Consider the following 12,204-nt stretch of genomic DNA (forward strand, 5'->3'; position numbering starts at 1 on the left):
ATCAGAATTTTAGCCTCATCCCTGCTAGAAAATTAACTTTCATAGGAATTTGACTGAATATGGCGGACGCATAGGTTTTCATACCACACTGTAAAATGGAGTGGCTAGGTTCCATCCAGAAAGTGACCTCTACCACCAATGTAAAAGCAAGATCTTGTATGAAAATACATTGTCACATGTCATTGTTATGCATAAATAACTCCATGTGCTACTTTGTACTTGAGAAGTCCCAAGTTGGAGTTGAGATGTCAATGGAATCAGACTATATACGCTCTTGAAAGATCTGCTGTTTACTCATCTTCAGTTATTCCATTGATGGACTGTTTGATCCATTCTTCTTAAAGGACATCTTGCCTTCTTTTTCTTACTTTGTCCTCAAAACAGATGCCTCAGAATGCATTGAAACACAAAACACACTCTGCAGTACATCTCCAAGGAAAGGCTGCATCAGTTAAGACAAAATACTACATCAACAAGCAAGGAGAGGGATTCTCTGTCCCTATGATTAGCTATAATCTGGAGCTGAGCAGTGACCATGACTTTCATCTTAAGAGCAGTTTTCATATAGGAAACCAGAATTTTTTCACTGATTAACTCAGCCTTAAGAATGGCCAGAGAGCAATGCCTTATTACCCAGACCTCTTGAAAAAGTAGAGAACTTCCCTGGTGGAACTATTTGCATTTAGCTTCAACACATTTCCCTTTTTTTGCAAAGACACCAGCAAAAAAAAGCAAAAGGATAGCCCTCAGAAATTTAATCATTCCATGAAAAAGGGATTTCTTGTATGCTTATTAATCAGAATTTCAGAGATTCAGAGAGTACAGCAGCTTAATTATTTTAATATTGCCTTATTGGCCATAACAAGTTTCTGTTCCTATTTAAGTTTTTCTGTCAGATGTTAGTAAGTTTGAAAATTCTTAGAACTGATCACGTAAAACCTAGGAACATTGCTTCAGCTCAATCTAGAACTGGATTCCAATGACATAAATGTTGAGCACAATGTAATAATACAAAACCAAAGGAAGGGGAAAAAAACCCTATGAGAAAATGCAAGAAAAACAAAGTAGGGGTGGACCAAAGAATTTCCAGCAACCAAAAATAAAAATACTTTTTATTGAAAAAGCACCATCTTTTTAAAGTTGGTGCTTTTTAAAAAAATATATATATTTTTTTTATTCTTGATTGATGAAAATTTTTGGGTCCACCCCTAGTTTGAATACAATGTGGTAGCATATCTTTTGCCCCTTGAAATTCAGCAGATGGTTTCAGCAAAAAAGTTTTCCACTAGAACAACTTTGTTTATAAATGGAAAATGTTTATATTTGGAGGCAGAAAGCAAAATGTACTTCACTAGCTGTTTCACTTTTCTCAGCAAGGTCTTCAGCACTCCTCAGTTAAGTTACACCTGAGTGATATTGATAGCTTAACACAAAATAATCAGTAAGCCTTTGATTTGCAAGATACCCCATCACTGCAGTGTTTGAGAAACTCAATGTAGTCTTATGAAGGAGCTATATACTTTGAAACACCCTTCTTTGTTTTTTCTAATAGCAGTCAACTTGATTCTTATGTCTGCTTTCCCTTACATGCAGTTCAAGTCTTGGATTCATAGCTATCATTTAGAATTTCAACAAGCTAATTGTTAGAACAGCAGACTTATAAACAGTGAAATCTGGTTCAAATCTCACTGTAGCTCCTTTTAATCTTGGGCAGGTCATTTAACCTGCTACATCTGGGGAACACGAAAATACCATATTTTTCACTCCATAAGACGCACCTGACCATAAGACGCACTCTAGATTTAAGTAGGAAAACAAGAAAAAAAACCATTCTGAACCAAACTGTGTACTAACATATACTAGGCTCTGCACCCAGCACCCCCGCCCTCACTCCCTGCCAGGCTCTGCACCCTGTCTCCCCTTCCCTACTAATTGTAATGCAATTTTTTCCTTTCATTTTTCATATACACAAAGCAGATATAAATTCTCAAAACTGACACATTTCGATCACTAACTTGAAAATAAAATAATTTTTCCTACCTTTGTTGTCTGGTGATTTAATTAGTTTCTGGTTGGACGACTTCTGACTGTGCATCCAACATTTCTTTCACAATCCATCCCCATCCCCTTTGGGTCCAGGTCTCTATCTCTTTTCCCTCTGCTTACCCTCCCCAGATCCAGTGTCAGTTCTCCTTTGTACCTACCACCATCGTTGTTCCAGGTCTCCCTCTCTCTCTCTCTCCTCTGTTATGATCTTGCATCTCTCTGTTCTTTCTCAGGGTTTCACCCCCTCTGTCTCTTTTGTCTGCATCTCCCATACTCCAGCATCTGCCTCCTGTCTTCTCTCTCTCTCTCTGTCTCTGTCTCTCTCTCTGTCTCTCTGTCTCTGTCTCTGTCTCTGTCTCTCTCTCTGTCTCTCTGTCTCTGTCTCTGTCTCTCTGTCTTTCTTCTGCTTACATCCCCCCCATCCCATCCCCATGTCCAGCATTTATTCACCTTTCTTCCAGATCCTTTTCTGCTTCTCTCTCTCTCCCCTTCTTTCCTCCCTCCCTGGTCCAGAATCTTTCCACCTTCTGCAGTTTCTCTCTCCCTATCTCTCTTCCCTCTATACACCCCCAAGTCCCAACATCTTCCCCCATCTCTTCTGCCTCCCCTTTGTTTCAGGTTTCTCCCTCTCTCTATTTTCCTTCTGCTAACATTTTGAGTGTGTTTTCCCTCTCTACCCCCTCTAGTCCAGCATCAGCCTGCTAGGTTCATTCTTTAGGCTGCCGTAATTAGCTCAGCGGTGGTCACAGCGTGGAAGATGACCTCTCGCTGGGTGCGGGAAGCAGCTTGGAGGTAAGGCCCCGCCTGTCGTGAGGGCCTCAGCAGGTTGCTGGATCTGGACAGCCATGATTAGCATTAAAGAGGGAATCCAGAGGACGCTGACACTAGGGAGAGCGTATCAGGTGCAGGCATTTAAAAAGGTATGATGGGGTGGGTGTTTAAAAAAAGGTATCTTTGCTGCATAAGAAGCACCAACACTTAGGGGAGATCAATTAAAGATGGCGTCGGAAACGGACGCCTGAGAGGAGGCTCTGCTATTGAGCCACAACGAACCTGCTGTGGGATCTTCCCCTACTTTGGAATGAGGAAAAGAAAGGGCGCAACTCACATTAAACCTCCGGTGGTGATGGGGACCCAGCAATGGATGGACTTTGGCGGAGGCATTCTCCCGCTCAGGCACGTCTGTGCGTCCTACCTTGGAGGGGAACCTGGAGATTTTGGGCGACCCCGTGCAGCTAGAAAGGGCGTCTTTGAGCCCTGAGCAGCGGATGGTGCCGCTTCAACCAGGAAGTGCACCGGTGGAGGGAGAGCTGGAGACGTCATTCCTGAGGATGGAGGCGTCATTTTCCGGCTTAGGAGGGAGTATAGCTCGAGCTCTGGTGGAGGAGGGCGAGTCTATAAAAGAACATCTACCCCACAGCAGATTGGAGGCGGAAGGTGCTTCGGGAGGAGTCAGCTTGCAGTTTGGAGCGTTGGAGAGACTCACAAAGATAGACATGGAGGCACTATGGCAAGCTATATCAGTGATGAGTGCTAACCTTAAATTAGTTATTACTACTTTATCTACTGACTATGGAAAAGTCTTTTCCAAGCTTGCGCAACAAGGAGTAGATATTGTTCAAATGAAAGAGAATTTAGGGAAACGGGAGACAAAACTCTCCAAAATTGAACAAACAAACTTTGCTTTATTAAAAGAAAGGGTTTACATGGCAAGGAAAATTGAGAGTTTTGAAAATCAGCTGAGGAAGAATAATTTGAGACTTTTGAATTTTCCTGAATCTTCAGTTATCTCTCCCATGGAGATGTTTAGGAAATATTTTAGGGAAATATTGTGTATCCCACTGGATAATTTACCTCCGATTGTAAGAGTTAATTACTTGCAGTTAAAAAGTTCTGTGGAGGCTTCTACTCCTATTGAAAATCAAGGAGATAAAAAAGGTATTTAGATTTGACAACCTTCCTATCGAGTTCACTGGAGGTGGTAACTGAGAGAAGAACTCTATTAGTTACTTTAGCTTTGCAAAATGACCGTGATTATGTTATGCGTTTATATTTCCATCATTTGAATGACCAGTTTTTTGGGGCCAAAATTCATTTATTTCCTGATATGACTCAAAAGTCCCAGAAGCGAAGGAAGGAGTTCTTGGCATTAAGGCCAAGAGTCCTGGCTTTGGGTGGAATATTTCAGTTAAAATTTCCTATAAAATGTTTTATTACTTATCAAAATAAGTTATTTATTTTTTGAACCCAAACAGCTGCTAGAATTTATTGAATTGAGAGAAGGAAGAGCAATTGTGGCCGATAATATTTAGCTTGCTATACCAGCAGTAGGTAACACAGAATTATGCTGCTTCTTAGTATTTTGTATTATTTTATTTTAATTATTTCCTGTTGATCTCCTCTAATATTGTGGACTAAATATCTAACAATTGTTTTTTCCTGATTTTATGATTTCATTATTATGTTATATTGATCTTTTCAAGTTGTATGTATTTCGCTTGATTGAAATTTGAAAATTGCATTAAAAAAAAAAAGAAGCGCTTCCAGAGGATGTGATAGGACAGAGTACAATACGGGGTTTCAAAGAAGGATTGGATAAATTCCTGAAAGATATGAGGATTGAGGGATACAGATAGAGGTAGAGATAAGTTATGAAAGGGGAGTGAAGGGTTTAGACAAGAATCACCTTACAGTAATGGACCTGATGGGCCGCCGCGGGAGCGGACTGTTGGGCGCGATGGACCTTTTGGTCTGACCCAGCGGAGGCAACTTCTTATATTTCCACCCACTTTTGGGTGGAAAAAAGTGCATCTTATGGAGCGAAAAATACGGTACCTACTTGTAACTTGCCTTGAGCTAATGCCAAATTTCAAGAAGTTAACCATCAAATTAATGAATTTACCTAAATATTAGAAATATCTCTATAGGTAACCATTCCAAACATATAAAGGCTCTGACAATAGAAAACCATGTCCTTGTAGTGTGAAGTTGCTTTCTTTTGGCCTCCAGTTCACCACTTGTTCTATTCAGTCTGCTCTGTGTCTATTCATCATAAGTTATTCTGAAGTGCAAGGATGGCAAGACAACTCTAGTCTCCTTTTTCCAAGGATGACGACCAGATTTTTACCATACCCTCCTAGATAATTTGGGGTTAATTTTCTTACCACACACATTAGGGAGAAACATACATGTATATATATATATTTCATCCTGTGGGCTTTCTGGGATTATTAAAGTAAATATGTATCTGATTGTACAGGTATTTGGAATACTTTTGAAAAATCAAAAGCATTTATGTATTTTATACCATGCCACAAGCCTTCCTTCAGGAGCACATTCTCCTACTGCTAGTAAATGTATGAGTGAACTAGCATTATGCACCTTTCATAGGCTGCTTACAGAGAGGACTGATCTATAAACGCCCATTTCTATAGGTAGTAATATTTTATTTGCAAACATGGCTTTGAAAATTACTTTTATTAGTGGCCACCTCTGTTGCATTTTTAAAAATTGGTTATATAAACGGTATTTTGTATAAATTAATGGTATCCTTTAAAGTTTGACATAATGCAAATATTTGGAGGTTCATTAGAAAATCCATCTGTTGTATAATTATGTTAATTTGTTTACAAAGGTGCTAAAAAAGAAGGTGCAGCTGGATTCTTTAAAGGGATTGGAAAAGGGCTTGTTGGTGTTGTGGCAAGACCAACAGGAGGAATTGTAGACATGGCAAGCAGTACCTTCCAGGGAATACAGAGGTAAAGTCCAAGGGATTTGAAGATGTCTGTTCTGCTTGTTACAATACTGCCTCATTTTTTGATATAAGGTTAAGTCTTGCAATGTGATTTATGCTAGAAAGTCTTCTCAGGAGCAGCCTCTGCACTTGAGCTTATTCTCAGAGGAGTTATGTGTAACTGAAGACTTTGACTACTTCAGGAAGCAGGTGAAAGTCAGTCAGTCAGTACAGCCATTAAAGGCTTGGAAGAGAAGCTATTCTTTTCCAAGCCTTTAATGGCTGTACTGACTGACTGACTGGATAGTCACTCACTCTGCATCAGGACTCCTGCCATTCACAAGGGTACTTGTGCATTTATGCTCATATGCAGTATAGCACCTAAATGTTATTCTATAATGTGCTAAACTGCCATAATGCTAATTGTCATAGGGGCATTCCCATTGGGGGAGGGGGAGCATGGATGGTCAGTAGATGGTTGCTCACTTTTATATGTAACTTATAGCTAACAGTTATGCCAGCCAATGACTTGGTTTAAATGTTCACATCTATATTTAGGTGTGGCACTGTGCGCATAAGTGTTCTTATTTCATAGGTTCACTGCCCATTTATAGACTTATTCCCACTGATTTGTACATGTAAAAGATTAGAATAATGACATATATGCAGATTTGTGTACACAAAAGTATGTAAATATCAAAAATGTGTCTAAACTACATGCATATCTCCGTTAGCATGTGGTTTGCAGGAGGGTGTACACATGGTTAGAATGCACTAATTTGTATATAAGTCACTTGTATCTCTGAAACGTAGGCATGCACATTTACACCAGCTCTGTGGCTCATTCATTCGTGCATAACTCATATATCCGGTTATACTAGTGCAGTATTTTAAAAGGAAAGTAAGTGCCTGCTTTCCTTTACAGAATATCACTATGTAACAAAATTTTATATAGATTTTTTTTGTTCCTGGGTAGTAATGGTTCTTTCTTAATTGACTATGCCACAAAAGTATAGTAAATTGCTATCATTCCCCTCAGACTTTGCTTTTGTGACCAGGACATTGATATTTTGAAATTTAACTTTGTTCAGAGCATTCCAGATTGATTCCCAGCTGAGTAAACTTAGGGGCCCTTTTACTAAGGCACAGTAGGTTATTGCTGTGTGGCAAACAATGCTGCAGGTGTGCTATACTTGCTGCTGCAGTAAAAAGGTTAAAAAAATTAAAGCACGGCAATTCAGGTGGTAAGGCTTACTGTGGGTGTGAGTGGAGGAAGGGCATGTTCTGGGTGGGTGTAACCACAATACACAGGTACACTATGGTAAAGGTGCATGGCACTTCTTACCCCCAAAGGCAGGCAGTAAGGGCTTTTCAGATGCAAATCTCAAAAAGTAAAAAAATATTCTCATAGCTGATTCATTTTTATTTTGAAAATGTAACTTATAATGTATTCCAAATGTAATTTATGTATATGTGATATTCGAACAGTTGTTTTAAGAGTCCTTTTATTAAGCTGCATTAGGCGCTTACATGTACCTAATGCAACTAAAAATGAAATATTGTGAGACATGTTGAGGCATCCAGTGGTAACTTTGAAATGTTTGCGTGCTAAAACAATGTTTTTTTAAGGGGCCGGAAAGGGGATATTCATGCACTAACCAGTTAGTGCATCTATATTACCACGCATTAACTGGTTAGTGCAGGGATACTGTGTGAGTCCCTACTGCCTACAAAATGGGTGGCTCATGTGGTAATTTAAAAAAAAAAAAAAGACTGCACACTAATAGCAATATTAGTCTATGGCCATTAAAAATAAAACATGGACTGAGGCCTTTTTTCTCCACTTTTTCCGTACACTTGACAAGGTTGAATCCGTACAGAAGAGAGTATTGTTTAGTGTATTTAATTTATATTGTTCATCCTCTTTCATTTGTGTATTTGTTCTCATTAAAAATAAAAGTCATTTTTATAGCTACAGGAAAAATGGCCTTAGTGTGTTGGACGAACCCACTTAAGGGTACACTAAGGCCACTTTTTCTGCAGCCTAGTAAAAGGACCCCTTAGTAAGAAATAGTAATGAGCAGAAGATAAAATCTGTTTTTAGGATTAACATGATCTAATTTATTTTGCTCAAATGTGAGATTATGGAGTTTTTCAGTTAATGTGAATCTTTGTGCTTACTTTTGAGCAGTAATCCAGCTTTAGAAGAACTAATATTTAAAATGAATTATCTGTGTGGGAAGGAAAAGTGTTCTGGTTATTATGCTACAGATTTTTTTTTTTTCTTTTCCGACATTGATTTGCAAACAGGGTAGCAGAATCAACAGAAGATGTGTCTAAACTCCGCCCTCCACGTCTCATTTGTGAAGATGGCATAATCCGCCCATATGATAGGAATGAAGCTGATGGCTATGACTTATTTGAGGTATACTTTTTTTTTTACTGGTGTCATGTGGAGTTCTTAGTTTTGTTTGTTTATTTTTAAGACTTGCATATATTACAAGAAATTTTTTTTTTTTTTCTGGTTATTGACCTATAAGTGTACGCGCTTCTTGGTAGATACTGTAACTAAATAAACTCAGGGATTGATATTCAAAACAATTTATCCAGATAACTTCAGGAATCAACCAGATAAATCAGCTTTAAAATTTCAGGAATGCTGACCAACTAACTCCTGACTTGACAGCTTGAAGCCTATCCAAATGATAACCATTTAAAAGGAGATGATTAGAGAGAGGTATGCCTGGAGCATAGTTAAAAGTTAATCAGATAGTGCCAATATTATTGCTATCTGGTTAAAGATAACTAAGTCAAGCTGCAGCAGTAACTACTGTAGATAAGTAGTCTAGTTATCTTTTTTTCTATAATCTTTGTCCAGGAATATTCAGAGATACTTATTAGACAGATGAGTCTTGAACCTCAGTGGGTTATTTACCTCTAATTATGAGGTCATCTGTCTTTATCAGCTCCTGCTCTGTGTTCTGTGCTCTTCAATTTCTCTTTCTACTTGCGAGTTGAAGGTATCTTTCTGATCTGCTCTGTTTTTGGTTTGTTGTTTTCGAGCTTTTTGGTCCACTCTCAGAGGCTTTTCAGTGCTACAGAGGTCCCCAGGTTCTCTGGGACAGCCTTGCCTGGGTGAAGACACAGACCCTCACTGTAAGAGGTCTGTAGCTGGGAGGGCAACCCTGGTTCAGAGCACCTAACATCCTGCATTAATTTTTTTTTTTTTTGTGTCTTGGGTGGTTTTGCTTCCTCTTGTAGCGAAGCTCGCTCCTGGTCATTGTCAGAGCTTGAGCACATGCTGTTTGGCATCTGTCTCAGTCCCTGGGACTTATCAGTTGTCAGCTATAATTCCACCCTATGCCCCCCCCCCCCCAAAGATATGTGAATTGCTGTGGGGGTTCTGGGACTTCAGTTTCTAACCCAGTCTGATTGGCAGCTTGAGTAAACAAGCATCTGGAGAATTGTTGTTTGCTTCTCTGAGGCAGTAAGGCCCAGATTCTCTAAACGGTGCCATTGTTGATGGCCGCCAATCACATATCAATTATGCAACAGTACTATTTAGAGAAATGCGCCTCTGACAAAGGTAGGTGCTGGAAATTTAGGCCAGGGCTTTCAAGGCCTATATTTCCAGTGCCTACTTCTGACCTCAATTGCACCTGCATAGGTACTGTATGGCTCCGAATGCCACTTCAGGCATTAGCTACACTTACAGTGACATAATGCATGATTCTGTCACAGTTTTTTTAGGCACCAATTGACACCTTGAATTTTCTTTTAAGTCCAGTTTTAAATGGCATTTAACTTGGGTGTTGGTAAGACATCTACTGATGCCTAAGTTAAGGTGCCATTTATAGAATATGAGCCTAAGTCTACACCACTTTCTAGCCTTTCTGTGAGCTGAAAAAGGATTTGTCTATGGGGCAAATCGGGGGGGAGGAGGGGGTTCTGGAGCTTGTATTCAGCTTCCCCACCTCTAAAAACCCTTTTCCCATATTTTGGGGACTTTCATGTGGCTTGCCTGGGCTGTTTGGAAGAATAGTAACCCACCCGGGGTTGGTAGCCCTGGTAGTCTCAGATTGGCCATGTTGGCCATGTTATATGGATCTGGGCTGTCTACAGAGGGACAAGGGTCTAATTTGCTGCTTCATTCAAATCTTCTCACAGTGTCCAGTGCCCTGGGAGATCCAGAATGCTTTGGGCTTATGGCATGGCTCTTAAGTGCACAGCCGTAGCACACAAGGGCTACTCAGAGGTGGTCATGTCTACCCTCCTAAGATCTAAGAAACTGATGACTGTTGCAGGCTAAGGCTTGAAAGACTTTTCAGCGCTGGTGTGCTAAGCAGAAGGTGGTGCTTTATCAGGCTCTGCTGTCAGTAGTCCTATTTTTCTTCAGGACAGGCTTGAGAAAAGTCTAGTGGTTGGTTCCTTCAAAGTAAAGGTGGTAGGCTTTTCTTACTTTAGGGCTTGAGTGGAAACAGTTTATTTGGCTTCACATCCTGATGTAGCCAGATTTTTGAAGGGAGTGATGTGGCTGCATCCTCCTGTGTAACAACTGCTTCCAGCTTGAACTCTTAACAGTATGACAGTATGAATCTTGCAAGAGGTGTTGCTGATGGATGTTACCATTTTTTTCTGGTAACTATTGGCTCAGCGAGAAGAGTCTCTGAGCTGCAGGCTTTGTCATGCATAGATCTTTTCCTCAGGTTTAAGGAGACTAGGGTCGCACTGCGCACAGTACCTTCCTTTCTGCCAAAAGTGGTCTCGGCCTTCCATATAAATCAGGAAGACCGGCTACCTGCATTCCATTACACGGATTCAAAAACAAATAACAAAATATGGAATTGCTGGATGCTTGGAGAGTTGTTTGTTACTTCAGGGTGCAAATGAGTTTCATCTTTCAGATCCTCTTTTTGTACCAACGAATCCTAGCCATTTGGGGAAGCCAGTTTCCATCTCAAGATGGATTTGCAAGGCTATTTCTTCAGCATTTATCAGGTGTGATAAACAACCAATGAATTTTTTGAGGGTGCACTCTATAAGGAGTATGTCTTAAGGATATTGGTAGGGCCAATGAGGTCCACACTCCATACTTTAGCAAAATATTAATGGGTGAAAGTAGTGACACAAATGGACACTGCTTTTGGGTCCTTGGTGCTAGCAGCAGACTCATCTGTCCCACCCTACACTCAGGGGACTGCCTTGGTTCATCCCATTGATTCAAGACTCGTATGCCTTCTGCACTAGAAGGAAAGATTAGGTTCTTACCTTGATAATCTTCTTTCTAGTAGAAAGGCATATGAGTCTCGAAGGTCTGCCCTGTCAGATTTTGATTTAGCCTGCTTACTGTCTCTCAGACAGGTGTGTTTTCTAGATGCTTGACCTTCTCCTGTCAAACAGGCCAAAAAAGTGATGAATACCCAGAAGGTAAGCAAAGTGCCCAGAGGTATCCTCCTTGAGAGGAGTGGTTGGTAAATAGTGCTCTCCTGTTCTAGAAAAAAAAGAGAAACCCAAGGTTTTTAGTAAATGTGAGAGTGCAGGAATCACGTTAGTGCTGGCTGCACTCAGGTAGGTGGCTTGTTGAGTTCCACCTTACTTTCATGTTCCTATTGGCATTGCTTTTCTTTAATTGTATTTTTTTGTTTAATGACAGAACAGACTTGGCTTGGTCAGGGAGTTCTTCATGCCTCTACTCTTTACACTTTTGTAGTGGTTATCAACTGCTTTGATACAAACTGAGGAGCACAGACACAGAGCAGGGAAGAGGAGGCAGGCTAAAAAAGGTAGATGATCCCTTCTACACAACTCACGATTAGAAGTGAATAGCCCACTGGTTCAAGATTTATATGCCTTTCTACTATAAAGAAGATTATTGAGATAAGAACCTAATCTTCCCTTATCTATTTGTCTTATCAGGTTAACTTTAACAGGATATAATACTGCTCACTTATGACCTTTCTGTTGTTAATTTTTTTTTTAAAAAACCCATTTGCAATGGTAATCATTAATATAGCATTAGATATTTATAATTTGAAAACAAATAAAGCATGTACTAGAAATCATGCAGAGGCATGCTTCCCTTGATCAACACAACTAGAACTCACTTTTTTCTCACATGGACTCCACAACCATCATCTTCATTGTCCAGTACTGGCTAAGGCTTCACATTGCTCTCCTCATCATCCTCTTCCTCCTATACTATAGCTATACTTGATGGTCTCTAGTATCTGCAGCTTAGCTGTGAAAAATCAGCTCTTTGACCTCCTGGTCCTGGGAGAGTCAGGTACAATGACAGCCCAGGATCACCACCATCAGACACCCCTTAGTAGAATAGCAGCAATTCTCAGCCTGAGACTACATGGAAAGAAATGGCAAAGCTAGACACAGGAGTGAGCATTGTATGCTACCTGGAGCAGTTTTGATCA

General features: G+C 40.1%; 1 protein-coding gene across 2 annotated transcripts in view; it reads left to right on the plus strand.

Moving 5' to 3' along the window:
* VPS13C (vacuolar protein sorting 13 homolog C) overlaps positions 1–12,204 on the plus strand; it is a 442,250-nt gene that overhangs the window by 394,593 nt on the left and 35,453 nt on the right. For both annotated transcript variants that reach the window (XM_033920131.1, XM_033920132.1), the window contains exons 78-79: positions 5,681–5,804; positions 8,090–8,204. In XM_033920131.1, the coding sequence (XP_033776022.1) occupies positions 5,681–5,804; positions 8,090–8,204 (239 nt within the window). The remainder of the gene's footprint in view (positions 1–5,680; positions 5,805–8,089; positions 8,205–12,204) is intronic.

The sequence above is a fragment of the Geotrypetes seraphini genome, chromosome 14, assembly GCF_902459505.1.
Source record: "Geotrypetes seraphini chromosome 14, aGeoSer1.1, whole genome shotgun sequence".
NCBI lineage: Eukaryota > Metazoa > Chordata > Amphibia > Gymnophiona > Dermophiidae > Geotrypetes > Geotrypetes seraphini.